This window comes from Podarcis cretensis (genome assembly GCF_951804945.1).
Source record: "Podarcis cretensis genome assembly, chromosome: 4".
Classification (NCBI taxonomy): domain Eukaryota; kingdom Metazoa; phylum Chordata; class Lepidosauria; order Squamata; family Lacertidae; genus Podarcis; species Podarcis cretensis.
In genome coordinates this window covers 77,088,518-77,111,992 of record NC_137173.1, presented here as the reverse complement: position 1 = coordinate 77,111,992, position 23,475 = coordinate 77,088,518, and the positions used below count along the sequence as shown (strand labels likewise).

The 23,475-nt window shown below is 44.2% G+C and overlaps 1 protein-coding gene across 4 annotated transcripts in view; it reads right to left on the bottom strand.

Moving 5' to 3' along the window:
- MAP4K4 (mitogen-activated protein kinase kinase kinase kinase 4) overlaps window positions 1–23,475 on the bottom strand; it is a 136,477-nt gene that overhangs the window by 62,490 nt on the left and 50,512 nt on the right. For all 4 annotated transcript variants that reach the window (XM_079973142.1, XM_079973143.1, XM_079973144.1 and 1 more), the window contains exon 3: window positions 10,748–10,804. In XM_079973142.1, the coding sequence (XP_079829268.1) occupies window positions 10,748–10,804 (57 nt within the window). The remainder of the gene's footprint in view (window positions 1–10,747; window positions 10,805–23,475) is intronic.

Sequence of the window (23,475 nt, the reverse complement as noted above, 5' to 3'; positions counted from 1 at the left end):
AGATAACCAGAGCATGCACCACTCTGGCGAGACAGTCCGCAGGCAGATAGGGTCTCAGCCTATGTACCAGATGGAGCTGGTAAACAGCTGCCCTGGACACAGATTTGACCTGTGCCTCCATGGACAGCTGTGAGTCCAAAATGACTCCCAGGCTGCGCACCTGGTCCTTCAGGGGCACAGTTACCCCATTCAGGACCAGGGAATCCTCCACACCTGCCCACCTCCTGTCCCCCAGAAACAGTACTTCTGTCTTGTCAGGATTCAACCTCAATCTGTTAGCCGCCATCCATCCTCCAACCGCCTCCAGACACTCACACAGGACCTTCACTGCCCTCACTGGTTCTGATTTAAAAGAGAGGTAGAGCTGGGTATCATCTGCATACTGATGAACACCCAGCCCAAACCTCCTGATGATCTCTCCCAGCGGCTGCATGTAGATGTTGAAAAGCATGGGGGAGAGGACAGAACCCTGAGGCACCCCACAAATGAGAGCCCAGGGGTCTGAACACTCATCCCCCACCACCACTTTCTGAGCACGGCCCAGGAGGAAGGAGCGGAACCACTGTAGGACAGTGCCCCCAGCTCCCAGCCCCTCAAGACGGTCCAGAAGGATGTTATGGTCGATGGTATCAAACGCCGCTGAGAGATCCAGCACAACTAGGAAACAGCTCTCACCTTTGTCCCTAGCCCGCCGGAGATCATCAACCAGTGCGACCAAGGCAATTTCAGTCCCATGATGAGGCCTGAATCCCGACTGGAAGGGATCCAAATGGTCCGCTTCTTCCAGGCGTGCCTGGAGTTGTTCGGCAACCGCTTGCTCTATCACCTTGCCCAAGAATGGAAGATTTGAGACTGGGCGATAGTTGGCCATTGTGGCCGCATCTAAAGATGGTTTTTTAAGAAGCAGTTTAATAACTGCCTCTTTCAGCGGGTCTGGGAAGGCTCCCTCACGGAGGGAAGCATTCACCACCCCACAAAGCCCATCGCCCAGTCCTTCCCGGCTAGCTTTTATAAGCCAGGATGGGCAAGGATCCAGGAGACAGGTGGTTGGTTTCACTCGTCCAAGCAGCCTGTCCACATCCTCGGAGGTAACAGATTGGAATTGATCCCACTCAACTTGACTAGACAGAACTCTAGCATTCTCCCGCCCTGGCCCTGCTCCCACGGTGGAGTCTACTTCTTACCGAATCTGAGCGATTTTATCTGCAAAAAAACTTTGCAAAATCATGGATAAGAAACCAGTTTCAGGTGCATTGTGTGTTAGACACTTTCGGGGGGGGGTGTTATGCCTGATTCAAACTCTGGTTATTGCCAACTATGAAGTGCAGGATGGAATAATTTGTGTAGAGTGGAAAGGATGGAAACGGTGAGCACGCTCAAGCCCACTGCATATTCCTGATGGCCAAACTATCATCTGTCCATGAATGCCTTAAAATAGGCTGCAGAACTGATTTACCTGAAGCTACAGCATAAATACGGAGAAGTGTTCTATTTTAATCCTCTCTCCCAAAATAAAACGTCTCAAATTCAAATCTTAATTCATAATGTAGAAACATGCATTAAGATCTTTTCTACAGAAGACATGTAATGTGTTTCCTACAAATTATTTTGTTTCATTTTGTTTGGCAGATACGATAGATCAAGCTAAATTGTGGCCAAGCAGCTTGATGCTGAAAACTGCACCCAGGAAGGCAGATAGCATCACAGCTAGTGACAGGAAATGATCATTTATAGATCAGCTGCCTCTTGCTTGCCATTTAAACAAAAATGCATGAACAAAATTTGTCAGGGTGTGTCTCCAAAGGGTGATCTATGGATTGCAATCTTCAGGACGGTTCTATAAATGGAATCGGAAAACAGTGGCCCATTTTCCCTGCAGGAAGTGATGCATAACGTTTATATTAGAAAACGAAGCATGCATGAAATATATTGAATTTAAATTATTCTACACAGAAATAATATGATTTTTTCCCTGTCAGCAAGACAGCTTCCAGCAGCCAGTGAATCTTCTTGCAATAATGCTTCAATTGCGCATAAGTACACATCAGAATAATCCAAACACGAGATGTAAAAATAGAATCCCCTCTATGTATTCATAATCAGTATTTTGCCAAATGTTTACAGAAAAATCCCTAAAGGATCTCATGAGAAGACAGTTCATAAATAAAAAGGAGGGGTGACACAAGTATGATAAAATTCAACCCCATCCTTATTTGACCAACAGGTCAGAATCTTTGCCTACTTGCACATCTTTAGTTTTAAATGCAGCCTGAGTCCTCAAACGTTACTAGCCAGCGAGGTTTTTTTTAACTAACCTGTTTCTGTGAAGGCCATAGAGGAAGGAAAGTGCTTTATCAGGTAAGCCAGCATGGAAACAGAGGATATTCAGGGTGTTTGTTTTTTAAACACCTTTGACTGAATAGGCTGGTGAAGGGCAGATATAACTGAGGGATAAGCTCTCCTTACTGCAAAGCTAGCATGGAGGCCAAATAGACTGGAAATTAAACTATACTTTAAACTATACTTTAAACTGGTTTAAACTATACTTCCAATACTAGGAAGGAGTGGAGAATGACTAGTGGCTGCTTGGAGCAAGCGTTCAAAACTCCCGTTGTTCTTTTTTTTAATTATTATTATTATTATTTATTTATTTTTTAAGAATAATTTTTTATTAACCGACCAATCACATCAAATCAATCCAAATTACACAGCCGAATTTTTAATTTTTGTTGGGGGTACCCATATTTCAAGTTCCGAAGGAGATTCAATCAACTTCTTGCTTCTTACTGCTGTTTTAATGTCCACAAATCTAACCTTATGATGTTCACAGTATTTTTCCACATCTCTTGTTGTTATTTTCATATATTTTTCCTTTCTCTTTGTGACCTCTAATAGTCTCCACAAGCTGGTTAGAACAGTTTGTAATCCTGCGTGGATATATTTTTTTTTTATCCAGTAGCCATATCCAGACGTTTTCCATATAACATCACTTCCATACATCGAAACAGTCTTAGCGTCATTAATCTTCACCAATCTGCCTCCTTTCTCAAAACCTCTGAGGAGATTCACCAGGAATGCAGTCTGAAAACAGGTCCGTTCCTCCTCCCGGCTATAAATCCTTTGGGCAAGATGGCGACTCCGAATTAATTGCTGCGCCATTCCAAAAGCTCTTATTGCTTCTCGATCTCCATAAAGCATACTTTTGGTTAAAGTTTATCTCCACACAGACCTTAATCATCCTGCTTGGGTCAGTTCAACCGACAATTCTAATGAGGAGGGGTTCTTGTAAATCACAGAAGGAAAGTAAAAAAGGTTTCCGCCCCCCCAAAAAACCTCCCGTTGTTCTAGGCACATTTTGCAACAGGCAATTTCATTAATGCAAGCAGTTTCTGGGCTCTGGGTGCAGTACTGCACCTAAGATTTCAGAATAAAACTGCCACTGCTAGAAGGAATGGAAGACCTTTTTCTGCCTCCCCACTTCCAGCCACTCTCTGAGAACGGGAGAAGGGACCCTCACAAGAATATTAGGGGAGTTGGGCAGGGGAAGCATGGCTTTGCTTTTTGCAGTCTTCAGATGAGGACTAGATCGTGTGAAAAACGAACACAAGATTTTAGCTGCAGTTCATTCATTTTCAACTTTGTATTGTTATAAAAAAGTGCACCTAGACACACCATTGCAGAACCCATAACCTAGGTTTAAGGTGTCATTTAGCTCCTAGCTTTCATAGCGGGTGGCGCTGTGATCTAAACCACAGAGCCTAGGGCTTGCCGATCAGAAGGTTGGCAGTTCAAATCCCCGTGACGGGGTGAGCTCCCGTTGCTCGGCCCCTGCTCCTGCCAACCTAGCAGTTCGAAAGCACGTCAAAGTGCAAGTAGATAAATAGGTACCGCTCCAGCGGGAAGGTAAACGGTGTTTCCATGTGCTTCTCTGGTTCTCCAGAAGCAGCTTAATCATGCTGGCCACATGACCCGAAAGCTGTCTGCAGACAAATGCCGGCTCCTCGGCCTATAGAGCGAGATGAGCGCCGCAACCCCAGTCATCCACGACTAACGGTCAGGGGTACCTTTACCTTTTTCATATCTCACTTTCTAACACTGTCTGGAGCCTGTGTTATGTAGCACCTGGCAGTCCAGTTAATAAAAATCACATCATTTATATAGTATACTGTATGAGCTTCTGATGTGGGTTAGATGGCAAGGGTGGTTTGAGGCAGACACCCCTCCAACTTGCCCAAGGCTTGAATTAACAACTGAGGTGGCTTCACAGCTCACCCATTCAATAATTATACCATACTGCTCTCAAGCTGGAGTCATGAGAGTGTCAGGGGACCATAGACCAGCAATAGATAAGGTTTGTTTTTTTTAAAAAAAAAAAATTCATTTGTATTCCTCCCTTCCTCCTAAAAGCTAGATGGCATACACTCAACACCTTTATTATATTCACAAAGCATCCTGAAAGCTGAGAGAGATGAAAGAGGGTAATTGGCCCAAGATCACCCATCGAGATTCAAGGCTGTTCCTTCTAGATGGGTCACATTACCAGCCAGCAAAGGATGCTTTGGGGAAGGAAGGAAGTTGAGCACATTTGTGTACTCTTTTGGGTATGAGGAAATTAGGTCAAAGGAAGAATGATTTCCTGAGATATGAGAAAGTGGTGACTAAGGATATGACGTGCTCCCACTAACTCATCACCTTGCATTATAAGAAGAGAGTACACTTCACAATAGGATTTACTTATTTATTTTTGGACTATCTAAAACTCCTCTGTGCACCCCCCCTCACTTTAAAATAAAGCTTATACCCAAAATCCCGAAACAGAAGTAAATATATTCTTAAAGAAGGCTAATGCAAAGAATGATACAACACTAATTCTAGGACCACAGGCTAAAGGAAATAATTCTCAGGGGGAGGTGAGGGCTTAAATGTCTAAAAGTAGCTTCTTTGTGCTTCCTGTGCATAGGTTCCCATAGCTACAGCTTCTACATAAAAGGAAAGCATTGGGCTTGTTTCTTTTAGGGGAGGAAAGAATCTACCTCTTGCCATTTCAGCGACAATGCTCCAAAGACATCTTGGCTTAAACTGAATGCTACTGTTGGTGCAAGGGCGAAGGGAGTAAACAACAGCTTAAATGTGGAAGTCAATGGGAATTTCTCCCTCTAGTGAAACATAAAAATATACAGAGAACATGTAGAGTTGCCATGGAGGAAGGAGAGAATCACTCCCAATAATGTGAAAGCATTTACCCTTTTGCCTTTAAAAAAGAAAATACCACAACCTCCCCTACTCAGAAAACAAGCGAACAAAAAAACCATTCAGTTTTTTTTTTTTGGGGGGGGGGGGGGGGGACACAAAAAGGTGACTAGGACATTATACGTATTATTCAATTTCCCATGCCTGAATCATTGCCTGAAAAGGCAAGTGCTGTCGCCTTTAAATAAACAAAAAGTTGACTGAATTTCAGGGAAATGAAGTTTTTTGCTTATTCAAAGCAGTAGGACTTTTTCCCTCCCTCCTTATCTTTCAAAAAAGCTACAGTTAAGCATCTGCCTGCAGCTTCATTTAAGGCTTAGTTTTTTACCTATGGGGACAAAGGACTCTTACAAACTCTTATGTGTGCACAAGTGTGTGTTTGGGGCGGGGAGTTGTGCAAATACGTTTCCAGTGCTGCCTTACAAAGAGTAACTCTGTACCGCTACTGCTGTGCCCTACAGTTGCTCATTAAAGGCTTGATGCTGCCCTGATTCAACATTCCTTGGAACTTGACAGAAAACTTTCAAAGGCTCATTTTCATCCATAGGGAAGTTCGGAATAGACTGCAGCAGCTGAGAAGGATTAATAGGTTTCAGCTGAGGTTAGAGCCCAGTGAGTTCTCTCTTCCCTCTTCACTTCCTAAGTCTGAGAAGGCTCACCCATTCGGGGCAATCACAATATTATGCATTCTTAAGGCGTAGCAGCGTTCGCCTTCATCAGCAAAAACCTGTGAAGTTAAATGCCATGACAACTTCCATACTAACCTCTTAATAATTATTATTTATTTATTTATTTATTTATTTATTTATACCCCGCCCATCTGGCTGGGCCTCCCCAGCCACTCTGGGCGGCTTCCATAGAAACCAAAAATACAGTAAAATCACACGTTAAAAACTTCCCTGAACAGGGCTGCCTTAAGATGTCTTCTGAATGTCAGGCAGTTGTTTATCGATTTGACATCTGCTGGAAGGGCGTTCCACAGGGCGGGCGCCACTACCGAGAAGGGCCTCTGCCTCGTTCCCTGTAGCTTTGCTTCTCGCAATGAGGGAACCGCCAGAAGGCCCTCGGCGCTGGACCTCAGCGTCCGGGCAGAATGATGGGGGTGGAGACGCTCCTTCAGGTATACTGGAACGAGGCCGTTTAGGGCTTTAAAGGTCAGCACCAACACTTTGAATTGTGCTCGGAAACGTACTGGGAGCCAATGTAGGTCTTTCAAGACCGGTGTTATATGGTCTCGGCGGCCGCCCCCAGTCACCAGTCTAGCTGCCGCATTCTGGATTAGTTGTAGTTTCTGAGTCACCTTCAAAGTTAGCCCCACGTAGAGTGCATTGCAGTAGTCCAAGCGGGAGATAACCAGAGCATGCACCACTCTGGCGAGACAGTCCGCAGGCAGATAGGGTCTCAGCCTACGTACCAGATGGAGCTGGTAAACAGCTGCCCTGGACACAGATTTGACCTGTGCCTCCATGGACAGCTGTGAGTCCAAAATGACTCCCAGGCTGCGCACCTGGTCCTTCAGGGGCACAGTTACCCCATTCAGGACCAGGGAATCCTCCACACCTGCCCGCCTCCTGTCCCCCAAAAACAGTACTTCTGTCTTGTCAGGATTCAACTTCATTCTGTTAGCCGCCGCCATTATTACGTCATGCGCTTTTGTTTGCCACAGCCTTCCTCATCCGATTCGCTTAGCACTGTTGCCTACTAACGCTTAACACTTCAATAAGCCACGATTTGAAATGTTTCTATTCCCCCCCCCCTCGCTGTGATGTAGTTAAGAGAAGTGGTCCTTTCATTTCAAGAGGAAAGCCAGTTTTTAAAGTTGTACTGGAAAGGAATGCAGCTTTAGCTGCAGAGCCAGGAAAGTATTAGCAGATTTCAGTGATAGTAGAAAATCAATTCCTTTCACACCTTTGCCTCCAGACTAAGTAACTTTTGAAAAACATAATAATTACTTGAGGCAGGCATAGCTGTGTACAGTCATATCTCTGCTTATGTATCACTCTGCTTAAGTAAATTTCGGGATACGTAAGCCGCAAACCCAGAAGTATATTTCTGGGCTTTTGCTACGCACACATGCGCAGAAGCGGTCCCTCCAGTTGTGGAAACCTTGGGGTCCGACCAGAGCTCTGAAATGGATCTCGTCCACAACCGGAAGTAGCACTGTATACAAATCTAATGAAAGTTTACTGTTGATGGCCAGTGACTCCAAAGTACACAATTAAGTGAGTCTTAAGTGTCAGCTCACAATTCATTCACCACAAGCAAAACGGTTCACATAGCTGAGACAAACGGACCACACACCCAGTGTTCACATGGCACAATAAACCATAGTTGCCTGCCATGAACATGCAAGATGGCTCCTACTTCACTCCTAGCACAAGTGGCAGCACAAACCAAGACCCCTGGCTTAGACCTATGTCCACAACAGAGAATGTGGTTTGTTTTGCTCCAAGCAGCAAACCACAATACGTTGTAAACTTTTAGCCACTATTTGTTGTGATGTGGAAAGTGGGCCACCGTACTCAATTCCATCAGATGTTGCACACAACCTATGGGTACACAGAAGCCTCTTTCAACTCACTCCCATGACCCCTCACTGCACATTAATGCAAACAGAATACATAACGCTGGCATGTGAATCAACACTTTAGTCACAACCATGTTTCACGGACAGCTCAGATGGTAGAGCATGAAACTCTTAATATTTCAGGGTTGTGGGTTTAAGCCATGAGTCTCATGGTCCCTTCCAACTCTACAAGTCTATGATTCCACCTGGCAATTTCTGGGCTTTTGTCAGGAATACTAATTCCATGCATGAGCCTAACAGTGCTTTCAATGGTTGAATAGGGCTTCCGTTGACATAATTGGGGATTGTGCCCTGAAAACCCAAACTCCCAATCTTCAATAAGAGCCAATATATAACCCTCCACTGTTGTAAAAATAAACTTGAAAAAGCTAAACACTGCATACACTGAAGACTCAGACAAGGTGAGCCTATGAAAATTTTCTACAGGTATTTCATAATCTTCTCCCGCTCCACAGACTTCAGTTTCAAATCCCTGCAGCGAGTGTCTGCAGCAGAATCGCGTTCCTCCAACCTTTCATAATTTTGTGGCCAGAAACAAGCACTCACAGGTGGTATTTAAATAAGTTATTAGCAGTTTAATTCTGCTTGTCATTTACCTCCAACAAATCCAAGTCTGATTGATTTATTAGAGTAGATAAAAATACACTTCACATACACTAGAGATTTAGACATGGATACGACTCCTGTTCTCAACTTATGCAAGAACAACAACAGCCTGCATCAAAAAGCTTTGTTAACGTAATCCATTTGGACTGTTCAGCCCAAATAAAAGTTATGCTGAATAGACAACCACAAAAGTCACAACAAAATTAAATGAGTGCCACAACATGGGAACATTTGGAGAAAATCCAAACCATGATCCTTCAACAAGCAAGAAGTCTTCATTATCTATACTGAAAAGAAGGAGGCATATTATATTGATTTTCATGCAGCATCAAACCAAGCAATGACAACCAACATTAAGCAATATTGCTTAATAAAGTCACACCTGAATTTAACGGACTTCATCACCATCAAGCAGGGAGCGGGACAAGCAATGCTGGCCTGTAAGCTGACCAACAGCAGCTAGTTCTTTCAAAAGGATATTCATTTAACTAAGATGTCCCCACATCTGCTAGGGAAAGATAAGTGTTGCAATCTGTTTTTACATTTGCAGTTTCAAATTCACATTTTTTTGAACAAATGCCATATTTTAATAGTTTCTGCACCATCATTACTTTTAAATTTGGTGTCTGCTTCTTCCTCTTAAAGATAGGTGTTCATTGTATTACTAGGAACTGTGACTTTAAAGCATTTTCCTTTTTAAAAGTATCTGGATAAATTAAAATATTTTAAACTAGCTTGATTTCTCACTTTCATGCCACCCAGAACCTTTTACACAGCCTGGAGGCAGAAATTCCAGCTGCACAAGAATATGTATTTGTTTCAAACTATGACTTTATAAATTAATAATTTATAAAATTAACACCAAGCATCTTCCACAAAGTGTCCCGACCAACATGTTGGTTTTAAGAGTGAATCACTCCCTAGGAGGTAGGGAGGATCATTCTTTGCAAGTAGCCTGACAGCAGAATATTATTGTTCCAAAACTTGAACCCTGTTACCTGCAGGAAGAGAATAAAGAATATATCCTTTGCTGGCGCTACCCAGTGTATCTACTTCTGCCTGTCTATGAAGGAAGACTGTTAAAAAGCCTTACGGCTCCATGGCCAGGTGCACTACTGGCAGGAAAAGGTTTTCTTAATTCATGCATTAGTATCTTTAACCATCTACTTTCTGAAGAATGTCTTGCCCCCTACATTAATTACAATTACTTTAATCGTGAGTCTTTTTATGACAGGCTTCAAGCAAGTTGTCATTGCACATTAATTCCCTCTATATGGGAAGAACGCACCGTTCTTTTTAAAAACAAAACACCCCACATTAAACCATGTTTGGCAAACTCTAGCTTGTTCTGCTGGTATACAGATATTATACAGAGAATGACTGAGTTCTTATACTTGTAGGAAGTAGCCTTTCCTCACTGCCTTATGTTTTGTTTTTGCTTTGTTTTTAAGTATTGTTAACCCAGATGCTTAGTCTTGCGGGGTCTTCAGTTGCATGATTAAGCACACACCTAGCAAAAAACTGGATGTCAAATTCAGAATGAAACAATATTCTGGATGAAGCCTCGGGGCGGGGGGGAGAGAGATTCTCTAAAATTGCCACCCAGAATAGCTAAATAATTCTGCCAATTAAAATACCTTCTCTTTGAAAAACAAGAAAAGAAGCTTTCATATTGCCGAGTGATTTATATAAATAAATAGGTACTGGAACAGTAGGCTGTTTGGCCCAAAATGATTTTGCACTGCTGAGCTAATAAAACACAGTCGATGAATAAATCTTGCCTGGTTGTAAAATGCAGAATTAACCATTCAGAATTAACCTTCCATTTGATGTTTAAAATATTACTTCTAGATGAAAAACTGGTCTATTTTTTTAATGCCTTTGACTAAAGCTATTAAAGATAAGGGTTTAACTACAGGTGTATATTTTTATCTCTCTGGTTGGGTTAATTTCTCCCCGTTCTCATATGAAGCTGAATCCCCCCGAGTCCATTACAACTACTGCTTTACACTGCTGAATTCTGCCAACAATCTGCTCAACGTTTTAGCAGATGTTTCTGCGTTTAAGGCCTTTGGGATCTTTATTGGGTCCATTTCCTTTTCAACCTAAAAAGGGTATAGGTTTATTGTGATGACGCCGACATTATCAGATGAGTGCGTGTTTCTTTTCATTTTGGCCCTAATCCAGAGATCTGCATGCATGCTGTTGTGAAGATCTCTCTCCTCCTGAAGAGATTAAGGGTTCAGGGTTGAATAAATTCCTTTTATGCTTTCCTTAAGAAAGGGATGATGACTCTGAACTTACCTCAGTAACATCCATGACTTTGATAGCTGCAAGTTGGCCTGTCTTGACATGTCGACCCTAAGAAAAGAAGAAGGAACCATTAGCCATTCTATTAATGTGTGAAATAAAAGACAATAGAAAAGTTATTCCATTTCCCACAGCATTGCTTTCCCATTAACTCCTCCATTACATTATTATTATTATTATTATTATTATTATTATTATTATTATTCCCCACCCATCTGGCTGGGCTACTCTGGGCAGTTTACAGCATATATAAAAAATTGTAAAACATCAGACATTAAAAATATCCCAATACTGAGCTGCCTTCAGATGTCTTCTAAAAGTCAGATAGTTGGAAATAGACATCTGATGGGAGGGTGTTCCACCAGGTGGGTGCCACTACTGAGAAGGCCCTTTTCCTGGTTCCCTGTAACCTCACATCTCGCAGTGAGGGAACCGCCAGAAGGCCCTCAGAGCTGGACCTCTGTAAAAAATGTGCAAATAACAAAAAGCTGCATCCTATAACTAGGAGATACAGTGGTACCTCAGGCTACATACGCTTCAGATTACAGACGCTTCAGGTTACAGACTCCGCTAACCCAGAAATAGTGCTTCAGGTTAAGAACATTGCTTCAAGGATGAGAACAGAAATCGTGCTCCGGCGGCACGGCAGCAGCAGGAGGCCCCATTAGCTAAAGTGGTGCTTCAGGTTAAGAACAGTTTCAGGTTCTTAACCTGAGGTACCACTTTAGCTAATGGGGCCTCCAGCTGCCACCGCACAATTTCTGTTCTCATTCTGAAGCAAAGTTCTTAACCCGAGGAACTATTTCTGGGTTAGCGGAGTCTGTAACCTGAAGCGTCTGTAATCCAAGGTACCACTTTACTAAATGCACGTCCAGCTGTTTTGGATGTCTGAATCTGTGGTGTGTGTACAGCAAAGTTTGGATACCTGAATTCTCATATGATGAGTGTTAGGATAGTGGGACCTGCATGCATAACTCCCTTTGTTAAACTCTTACATTGTGAAGGTCTGATGACTAGATACAAACAAACAAATCCGAATCTACCCTTGGCAACCCGAGAAATTTCAGTGATTCATGTGTGGTGTGTCACACACATATGTAATGCACCACAAACACACCCACACAACCCTCCCTTTCCAATGCAATTGCAGTGTAACAAGACCAGCTTACAACAATAAAATCCAACAGTAGTAGGATGGAAATTAAGATAGGCTCAGAAGATAAAATCGTTTTACAGATGAAGGATTGTTGCATAAAAGTAATTAAAAAAAATGTTTCACAATGAGAGGCATCTCACAGGTAAAGATGTTCCACAATCTGTGCATGACCAGAGAGAAAATTCTTTCTGTCATCAGAACCAATCATTCCTGAGCCATAGGGCCTTCCCAATAGATCTTAGGGAGCAGGTCATCAAAAATGTGTTCAAAATATGCAAAAGCTTCTTTTTTCCAGAACCCAAATGACAATGGGAGAGTTCACATATAGCTCTTTACCTCTCATCAGATGGCAATGTAAGGTAGGATCATATTTCAGCTGTGAATTATCAAGTAAGCTGTCCAGCCATTCAATAATTAGTTATGTACACGCATGTCAGAATTAACCTCAGCTGATAACGTTCTAAAGCTAGACCACAGAAAAAGGAAACGGAAATAGCAGGGGATTTGATAAGACAGAAGTCTGCCCACCCCTGTTCTGGAACCGAGCAAATAAGAGCTTTATTAAAAGTTGCACTAAGAGATTACTAGAGACTGAAGTTATCAGCCTTCAGTGAGACCACCTCTGATCCTGCTAACCTCAGATTCTGCATCCTAAAAAGTAAAACAAAGCTCTTTGGAGCTATGCAATTTGGACCACAAAGCCTATGTTTAACATCATGCAGGTCAAATTTGGCCTACCAGACCAACGTGGGGAAGCCACACCCACCCACTCCACATATGAAGACACCCTCGGCTGATGGGAAGTTGCTCAAAGAGGGGAATGTGGTTTCCTTTCCATGGAAACTGCTTGTTTCTACCAGCACTGCTCTTTGATGTCGTTCCACATGGAAGCTCTCAACCTGAAATGTCCTGCAAGGTTGAAAGGACTGGTGCCAGGAAAGGCTTTGCAAACTTCTCTGCACTCTGCCTGCCACTGCTGCAATGTTATATCTACAACCATGAGGAATGGCACCAGTAGCTAATGTCCAAAGGTAAGGAGCTATTGCCTTCACGCCTTCTTGAAAGGCTTGCCAGAAGCATCCAATTGGCCAATAAGAGAAATTGAACAGAATGAACTTATTTGTCTCATCCAAAAGGGTGGTGTTCTTTTAATCGTGTGTGTGTGTGTGTGTGTAAGTGTAAAAGCCTCATTTCAGGCTTTAGAATAGTAGCTATGGGCTACAGAATGAATTGCTTTCAAGAGCTGTGGAACCTTCAAGCAGTGAATCAAACTTGCCCTTGATGATAGATGAACTGCTCTTGCCACCACATCAACACTTTCAATAGATCAGTAAAACTCTTCTCGTTCTCTTTCAGTGGGGGAAAAAAACTTGATAAAGCACTGTAACCTCTGCTCACTGAGTAATTTAGTTCTATAATCACTCGAGAGCTCTTCTTCATCTCGTTACAGGAAATAAAGCAAGAGTCTATATAAGACGAAGAGTGACTCATGCCCCTCCCACAATCTTACTACGAGTTGAAGGGGGGTGCACCGAAGGAACGAGAGAGAGAAAAATGCATACCGTATTTTTCGCTCTATAAGACGCACCAGACCACAAGAAGCAACTAGTTTTTGGAGGAGGAAAACAAGAAAAAAAATATTCTGAATCTCAGAAGCCAGAACAGCAAGAGGGATCGCTGCGCAGTGAAAGCAGGAATCCCTCTTGCTGTTCTAGTTTCTGAGATAGCTGCGCAGCCTGCATTTGCTCCATAAGACGCACACACATTTCCCCTTACTTTTTAGGAGGGAAAAAGTGAGTCTTATAGAGCAAAAAATACGGTAATTAAAGAAAAGATTAAATGAAGAGCACAAAGCAGAGTCAGGTGAGCAAAAGACCTAGTTAGAAAGGAACTACTTGTTCCTTTCATTATTTACTTCCACTGTCCATTCTGCAAACATTCCCCATTTAAATGCATCATTTGTGCTTTAAAAAATAATAATGCATACATGCAGAGGGAGAAGAAACAAACACCTTGGAAAAGCAAAGAGCAAACTAAGTATTTAATGATAGGAATCTGTTCAGAGCATTTGCGCAAGATATAGCTTTCCTCATATTCACGCCCTTTCGGAAGATTAGAATCTGCAGTCGCTCTTCCTTGTGAGGAACAGAGTCATGACCCAGCAGCTTCAAAAGATTCCTGCTGCTCCAAAACTCAGTGCTTTCCACAAAGCAGCGAAGTACACTAAAACTAATAATTCATTCTGCTACTCCTAAGGATAGGATGTGAAAAGAGTTTGGATTTACTAGCCCCCAGGCCCTTGGGGAGAATTATGTCAAGCTGTGGGATGGGAAAAGAAGACTGTGGGAAGTGCAGAATTCCCACTGTCCCAAGCCAAACATAGCACTCAAAACCTTATTTTAAAGGCAATTCAATTTATGGTACACCATAAATGTATGCTGTTATGTAGTGAAGTTTCACCCGGGGCCAGCAGGGGGATACTGTATATAGTTTTCACTCAGGTCTGTAGATAGTTTTCACTCAGGTCCATGTCAGTTATTTTAGGCGGGAAATGCTGGGCTGTTGTTGCTACAATGTTGACAGCCGGCTGCCTATAAAAGCAGGCCGGCTGAGCTGTTTGCAGTCAGTTCTATTCCAGCTTACAAAATAAAGAGCTACTTGGAGAAATCGCTGTGTCGTCTGCTATGTCAACCCACAACTTAACACTGGCGACAAGGATGGGATCAATGGACATCAGAGCACAGCCAGATGCGGCCAGCCTCTGAACTGAGCTGAATCACTGAGCTGAATCACAGAGCGAAATCACTGAGCGAAATCACTGGACAGAACCAATTCAGAGCTGAGTGTTCTGGCTAAGAGCACTGTGTTCCATCCATCGCCCTTCACGCCGGCATCGGAATCATGGCTTCACTTGTGCCTCTACCGCCGTTTGCGCCAGCCTCTGAATCATGGGACTCCTACCTCGCTCGGTTCGACTGCTACCTCCAAGCCAACAAGCTGACAGCAGTATCAAAGGATCGGAAGCGGGGCCTATTCCTCAGCCTCTGTGGGCCTGAGGTGTTTGAGACGGCCCGAGCATTGGTTGCGCCTGAAGCAGTCCAGGCAACACCATGGGACACGATCCAAGAGAAGCTCCGCAACCACTACGCACCAAAGCCGTCCAAGATTGCTGCCCGCCATGCGTTCTACCACCGGAACCAGGCAGAGGGGGAGTCAATCAACAACTACACCACCGCCCTGCGACAGGCTGCAATGCACTGTGAGTTCCGAGACTTAGACGATGCCCTGATGGATCGAATCGTCTGCGGGGTCCGGGACATCCATCTGCAACGGCGTCTCCTCGCCAAGCCAGACCTCACGCTACAGAAAGTCATTGAGGAGGCTGTGGCCTCAGAAGCTGCTGAATGCTCCGCCCAGGAGATCCGCGTCTTGCTAGGGAGCCAGTTCCGGTGCATCATGAAGAGGCCAGCAGTGATGAGGCATCCTCCAGTGAAGACGATGACGTGCACCAGACAAAGCGGGAGCGCAGGAAGTTCCAACAGAAGTCCAAGGGCCAACCGGATTGTGCCGGCTGCGGAGGCAACCATTCCCGTGCCAAGTGTCGATTCAGAGACGCCATCTGTAGGAAGTGTTCCAGAAGGGGCCACATCGCTAAGGTCTGCCGATCGGCTCCGTCTGACACCCCCCCTTCATCGACTCGCAAGTCCAAGTCTTCACTCCAGTCTGCCAAGGAAAGTTGTTTCGCTCTCACCAACTGCCGCTGCCGTCTGGAACCACGATTGGCCAAACCGACTCGCCTACGCGACGCAAGCTGAACGTCACGGTGCTCATTGAAGGAGCTCCATGTGACATGGAGATCGACACCGGGTCTGCCCTGTCCAGGAAGCTCCTGCAGCCAACTGCAGCCGCGGAAGCAGCCGCGGACATTCGCAAACTGGAAAAATCACTTCCGGGTTTGCGGCGTTCAGGAGCCAAAACGTTTGTCTCGCAAGGCGCTCGACTTCCACGGTATGACTGTATTTCCTGTCACTTCAATTAATTATTTCCATAAGATCTCGAGCTCTGTAGATATTTGTATCTGGACCAGAATAAGCTGTGCAAATCAAACAGAATATGTGAAGATCTTTGCTTTCCTTGGCACAGAGTCAGAATAGGCCCAAAATACCTGCTTCACTGTTCCTTTGGGGAAGATGCTCTAAAACAACAAGACAACAGACCAGGAAGCCCAACATAAACTGATGCTTAGAAGAAGGCAGAAATTTCTTTCAGAGATTGAGGCTCAATCGTACCACAGAGTAGATACTATTCAGTTCCAAACCTAACAAGATTTAAAAACAAAACAAAAACAAAAACTAGGAGCACTTGGCAGCTAGATTAGGGAAAGAAAAGGCACTAGTAACTCATGGGTGCTGCATTGACCAAGTGAATGGTGAATGAGGAACATCCAAGCACTCAAACAAAGTCTTATAACCGGATCTCATTGCATTGCTTCTATAAAGCAATGGCCAGAATTAGATTTTTCCATGATGCTACTTGCTCAAGTAGATTCTGTTATGTGGAATTCTACAAGCCTTAGGCAAAATGCAAGTTGTGTGTTACTAACATTACTAGGGATACTAAATTAAGAAAGCAACTTGCCTCCGGGCAAATTACTACATTATACAGGATTGCTGTCATCGCTGGGCTCCTCTCTGATGCTCTCCCCAACATGAACGGTGTGCATTAGTTGCATCTTTCATCACCCAAGTAAACCTCCCCAAGTTGTTGGTTTTTTTGTGGGGGTAACAAATCAAGCCTTTCCCAGCTGGCAATTCTTCAAATTGACCTTCCCAACATCCATACCATGAAGAAGCGAGTAAGGACAGTGAATCACCGGGACATAGAGTAAGCTGAGACATACAGACTATGCTCCCATATTAGCTTTCGTCCCCAGTGCTTATACAATGTGGTCCCTCATCTATCCCTGAGAATCCAGGTGCATTCTCCTTTTTTTAAGGTGTGTCATTCCATCCACCTCACCCCTCCCCCCCAAATTGGTTCACAGCAATTTTTAGATAATTTCAGTTATAATGCAGTCTGAGCCAGCTGCCTATTCCTGCACTGCAGGGTATTGGACTCGGTGATCCTCAGGGTCTCTTCTAATTCTACAATTTCTATTTTTTGAATTGCTGAATCAGTGGTCCCTACTGTGGCTGAAGATCCACATATTGGAATCAAAATGTTGTGATTCCAAAATGGGCTACATATCGTGAAACTATATTGTGGTAATATTAGCATTAGCAAACACACACACACACAGAGAGAGAGAGAGAGAGGCCACTTGTTCAATTGTCTGTTGATGGGAAGCATCCAGAGTTATGCACAAAGAAGTCTCAGAACAGCCCAAATTTCACACTTTAAAAAGCACACCACAGGCTACAAATAATCCACAGGTCACTCTTAAAGAATCAAGGTCTTGAGAAGCTTGTGCTTTGGCACATTTAGCACACAAAAGCTTGAAGTCAGCGCTGGGTGATTTTAAAAAATCTGTTTATTCCAAAAGACACGCAAGAACAATAGAAGAATCTTGTGTTTTATGTGCAATGCAAACGAAGGAAAACACTTTCATCCAACAAGTAATTGAAGCTAAGGCAGAAAAATATACATGGCCGAACAGCTGTACTTTAAATTTGGGGGACACTTGTCATGTGGATAAGCTTCTTTTAAACAAACAAACAAACAAAAAACAATTTCTGTTGTTTACAGAATCAACTCTTCAAAAAGTTAGCAGTTAAAACATCCAGAAGTCAAGGCTGTGGGACCTTAGTGAAAGAAGGTTGTGTTTCTGCTTCCTGAGGATGAGCTGCCTTAACTGCTTTGTGGCTATCAAGTTTTATCTTTTCTGCTTCAAGTTGGATGTGGGCTAGATATATTATCGCCAGGTGTCTTTATTGTGAACTGTGGAAGGAATTTTTTAATGTGGGTATAATATTACATTGGGACGCAGGTGGCGCTGTGGGTTAAAGCCTCAGCGCCTAGGACTTGCCGATCGAAAGGTCGGCGGTTCGAATCCCTGCGGCGGGGTGCGCTCCCGCTGCTCGGTCCCAGCGCCTGCCAACCTAGCAGTTCGAAAGCACCTCCGGGTGCAAGTAGATAAATAGGGACCACTTACCAGCGGGAAGGTAAACGGCGTTTCCGTGTGCGGCTCTGGACAGCGCTGGCCCTTGGCCTCTTAAGTGAGATGGGCGCACAACCCCAGAGTCTGTCAAGACTGGCCCGTATGGGCAGGGGTACCTTTACCTTTACCTTTAATATTACATTATTGGTGTTTGATACTGTTAACAAAATTATTGGTGTGTTTTATGCTCTTTTAAACTTATGATATATTTTTCAATTAACTGCAACTGTTGATTTCATAGAATTGTAGAATTGGAAGGGACCACGATTGTCCTCTACTCCAACTCCCTGCAATGCAGGAATCTTTTACTATTATTGTATCATAATATAATACTAATGGTCATTTCTATTCAAATCAGTGCTTGAAACTCACATTGTTTTAGGCGCATTTTGCGACAGGGAATTTCATTAGCGTGAGCCGTTTCTGAGCTGTGGGCACAGGAGTGCACCTAAGATTTCAGATGAAAATTGAAGAGTGGAAGGAAATGAGGACCTTTTTCTGCCTCCCCACCGGGGCTCCGTACTTACCCCGAAAAGTCTGCATCCAGAGGCGCTGCTTCTGCGCATGTGCAAAGAGAAACCCAGAAGTACAGTGGTACCTCGGGTTAAGTACTTAATTCGTTCCAGAGGCCAGTTCTTAACCTGAAACTGTTCTTAACCTGAAGCACACCACTTTAGCTAATGGGGCCCCCAGCTGCTGTTGCGCCGCTGGAGCACAATTTCTGTTCTCATCCTGAATCAAAGTTCTTAACCCAAGGTACTACTTCTGGTTTAGCGGAGTCTGTAACCTGAAGCGTCTGTAACCTGAGGTACCACTGTATACATTTCCAGGTTTGTCGCATTAGTAACTCGAAATTACATTACCCAAAGCTAACATAACCCGAGGTACCACTGCATTAGGGGGGTGGGCAGGGGAAGGACTAGAAAAATGAACATAATATTTTTGCTGCAGTTCATTCATTTTCAGCTTTGTATTCTAAACATGTCTAGACATTCTGTTGATGTGCCCATAACCTTGGTTTAAGGTTTCATTTAGGGTTGGGCTAGATGACTCTTGGGACCGCTTCCAATTCTACAATTCTATGATTCTTTTATTATGAATTATGGTTATTTACCTGCATGCATGTGTGCGATAGGCCAAGTTATTTATTCACCAGAGTGAGAGGGGAGAGAGGCACTCTAGAATGCAAAAGCGTTAAGTATTATTATCCCAGCACATCACATCTGAAGTAGCTTACAAAGGAATACCTCTGTGATGGGAAGCTTATTCTGAGGCTAAACATTAGCTTTGTCTATGACTGTGGAGAAACAGAACTCTTAACAGTGATGCTAAAGGCTTCCACAAGCCTCTCTTTACCAATTCATACCCCTGGCTTGTATTTCTATCCTCACCAGTCTATTTGGGCCTCACAGAGGAGCAGCTGGAAGGCAAACACCCACAATTGCTGGCCTTAGACACTAGGAAGCCCCTACCATTTTCCCTTGCCTATTCAAAGCCTCTGCAAACAAGCCTCAAGAAAATGCAGAACTGCCAGTTTTCCTTGCTAAAAAATCATCCCGAGGCTCTGTGCATTCAGGAACACTAGGCTGTTCAGAGAAAAGCTGTATTCCCTGGACGAAAGCCTGTGCCAGAGTTCTACAGAATCAGAAAAAGGGGGTCTTTTTTTTCTTTACCCAGTGAAAGCAGAGCAAAGTGCGCATGCACACCAGGAGACCTCAAATATCCTACTGTTGTTATGAGGCAGGAGTCATCGCTGCTGCCAGACAGAGATTGGACGATGCAACAGCATTCTAATGAGACCATGCACACAGTCCAGCAAAAAGAAAGAAACCCAGGCTCATGTGACCCGCCACAGTCTGTGACGGATCCCGCTGAATGCACAGGCAGTGAGTGAAAGCTGGCCATTGCCGACTTGCAAGGAACAAGCAGCAAAATTGCACATCTGGGGGTCTGGAAGATAAGAACTGTATGTATTCTTGACTAAATTCATTCAAAGCCCTCAAGCAGCAGCTTCTCACACACCAATCCCATAGGGAGACCGTGTGAGCGTGTGTCACAACCAAACACAGATACAATCAATCAGGACGAAAACAAGAAGAGATACATAAATTCAGAGACACCAGTCAAGCTATTCATCAAAAGGGAGAGATTGTGGAGGAGGGAGAAAATGAAACTAATTTCTGGACAGTCAGCATTCCCGATTTGCCTCTGTCTTGCATGCTGCTTTTGTGCTTTAGTTAAGTTGGAGATTTGGGGAGAGCGGGGGGGCTGTCTTACTGAACCCTCCCCTAAACAGGCATCAGTTAGTTAGACTCACTGCTTCTGCCCCTTGAAAAGTTATCATAAAGTAACAATAAAGTAACAATATGAGGTAGGTAAAGGTAAAGGTACCCCTGCCCGTACGGGCCAGTCTTGACAGACTCTGGGGTTGTGCGCCCATCTCACTTAAGAGGCCAGGGGCCAGCGCTGTCCGGAGACACTTCCGGGTCATGTGGCCAGCGTGACAAAGCTGCATCTGGCGAGCCAGAGCCGCACACAGAAACGCCGTTTACCTTCCCGCTGGTAAGCAGTCCCTATTTATCTACTTGCACCCGGAGGTGCTTTCGAACTGCTAGGTTGGCAGGCGCTGGGACCGAGCAGCGGGAGCGCACCCCGCCGCAGGGATTCGAACCGCCGACCTTTCGATCGGCAAGTCCTAGGCGCTGAGGCTTTAACCCACAGCGCCACCAATATGAGGTACCACTGTATAAAGTTATTGAAAGCTGCCTAAAATGCCATTTAAAATAGACAAAGGAGGAAGGGCTGTGTTTTCACAGGGACGGGGAAAGTATGTTTCTATACACAGAGATATGAATCTCCAGATTTGGTATTAGTTAATCCAGATATAAATGTTAATCCAGATATAAATGTGCTTCCTAAACTGCTACTAATGAAAGAAAGAATTAAACTTAGGGCAAATTTTTGTAGTATAACTTCAGAAGCAATTTTCCTCTGAAATAATGTGAAGGATAATAAAAACAACCAATGAGTGAGGAACAGGCTCCATTTAAAAAATAATCATCACTGGCTCATTGGGAGTTAAAGTGGGGATCTCCTCCATTGTGTCTATGTCTTACAATAATTTATTCTCTAGTTGTAGTCACATGAATGGAGAAACATTCCCAAGGCAGAACAAAAGGCCTTTTCTAGGAAGTCTACAAGGAGGCCTTTAAGAATTTAAGAACCTACAAAACATCGCTCCATTTAGTCTTGAAACTGTGGCATCAAATTTTAAGAGAGATCGGTCATGCAACAAAGTTACTACGCCCACTTAAAAAGCATTTTATGCCTCAAATAACCCTGGTTGGGAGTAAAAACGTCAACCCTACATCTAAACCTATGTAAGGTCACATTTTCCAACACTAACTCGTTTTTTTCTGTATATTGCTCAGAATCAGCTACTGTTCCATTGTGCCTTGGGGGAAAGTTCAGTACCAGTTCAAAGTCTGTATACAGAAATCTCAGTAATGTTGCCAATATACCTACTTAATACCTTTTGGGTCACAGAAACAATTTTTATGAAATGTTGCTTGATTAGCACGATGCATTCAAAAGGTGGGAGCATCATGCTACCATGTTATGCAGGGGCCGGCAAACTAAGGCCCGTGGGCCGGATCAGGTCCCAAATTGCCTTCAGGATCCGGCCTGTGGACTATCCGTGGATCGGCATGGGGATTCTATTAGTTCGGGCTGCACCATTTTTTTCTGTGCCATTCCATTCCCCCCCCCCCACACACACACACACCGCGGCAGCGCCTCCTCCCTCCTCCTGGCTTCTCCCTGCCCTGCCTAGAGGAGGAAGGGGACTGGGCTGAGCGGCATTTTAAGCAGCCCCTCTCTGGAACCAGCCCTTTCACGCCGCTCATCTTCTCTCCGCCGCCCTGGTGCTCCTGTGGGCCAAAGAACGGAGCAGAGGAGCTTGCTCTGCCTACCCCACAAGAAGCAGCGGCAGCGGCAGCAGTGGTGGCAGCCCCAGGGAAGGTAAGTGCAGCGGCTGGGGCTGGAGAGGACGACTACTCCCGCCGCTTCTTCCAGCTTCCCCCCGGTGCCGCTTCTCCAGCCCATCACAAGGTCTGAGGGACAGTGGCTAAAAAAATTTGCTGACCCCTGATGTTATGTGACCATACACAGCAAAATTTACATATCCAATATAACCCAGTTCAAATCATCCTAACCCTTACAACCAGCATTTGAAATTCACCAGGTACCAGGTCACTTTGCACCTGGGTATTGACCACTTTCCTGCCAACCTAGCAGTTCGAAAGCACGTCAAAGTGCAAGTAGATAAATAGGTACCGCTCCGGCGGGAAGGTGAACAGCGTTTCCGTGCGCTGCTCTGGTTCACCAGAAGCGGCTTAGTTATGCTGGCCACATGACCCGGAAGCTGTACACCGGCTCCCTCGGCCAATAAAGCGAGATGAGCGCCGCAACCCCAGAGTCGGCCACGACCGGACCTAATGGTCAGGGTCCCCTTTACCTTATTGACCACTTGCGACCAAGTCAAGATGCCTGGTGCCTGACATCTCCACCATCTGGAGCTGCATGCCTGCAAATCCTTGGATTTTGACTGTTTCACACACTAGCAACACATCCTTTAGAATTATATCAGTTACATAGGAGCCAATTCCTAGCGGCTGTGGAGGTTTCGCCCACCCCCCAATATAATACCTGAGGGGGCTCTCCCCCCACCGGTTGATGGGCATTGCCAGTCAAATGGTGTGCGTGCATCTTGTCATGTGATTATGTAGAGCAGGGCTTACCTGCTTCCCTCCCCCAATCATATTTAAAAATATGACTTTCAAGCTGCCTGGCCCCAAAATGGCAACTAGGCATTCCGTTTTGGCAGCGGTAACCCTGGTTTAAGGAGCCTTTTGGCTCCTACTTTATGTGTCTGAGTTTCTTTCTTTTCTTTTCTTTTTTTTTTGCAAATAATTTTTATTAGATTTCCATTTACCAAACCAATCATATCATATCATATTAATTATTCCAAATTGTATCAATACATATCACAAAGTCCAATGTGTCTGAGTTTCTAACGTTGCTTACAACTATTCATTGGAAAGATAGTCTTGGAACTTGGAATAAAACAATTTAAGAAATAAAAATGGGACCTGAAACTTTTACCAAAATAATAGTGCCAACTGATTTAGAAGTTAGAGGGAAGTGAAAAGAGAAAGCATAAAAGACTTGACCTTGTCCTCACATCCAAGAGAGGATGTGTGTGCATGTTCCTGATATTGTGAGAGATGCTGGAGCCACAGTTCTTTTTCCAGGGTGTGCAAAGCGAAGGCACACTTACGTTCGTGTTTCCTCTTTCAACCTTCTCCAGAACATATAAACATGGTGCTAAATATCACACCAGGAACACTG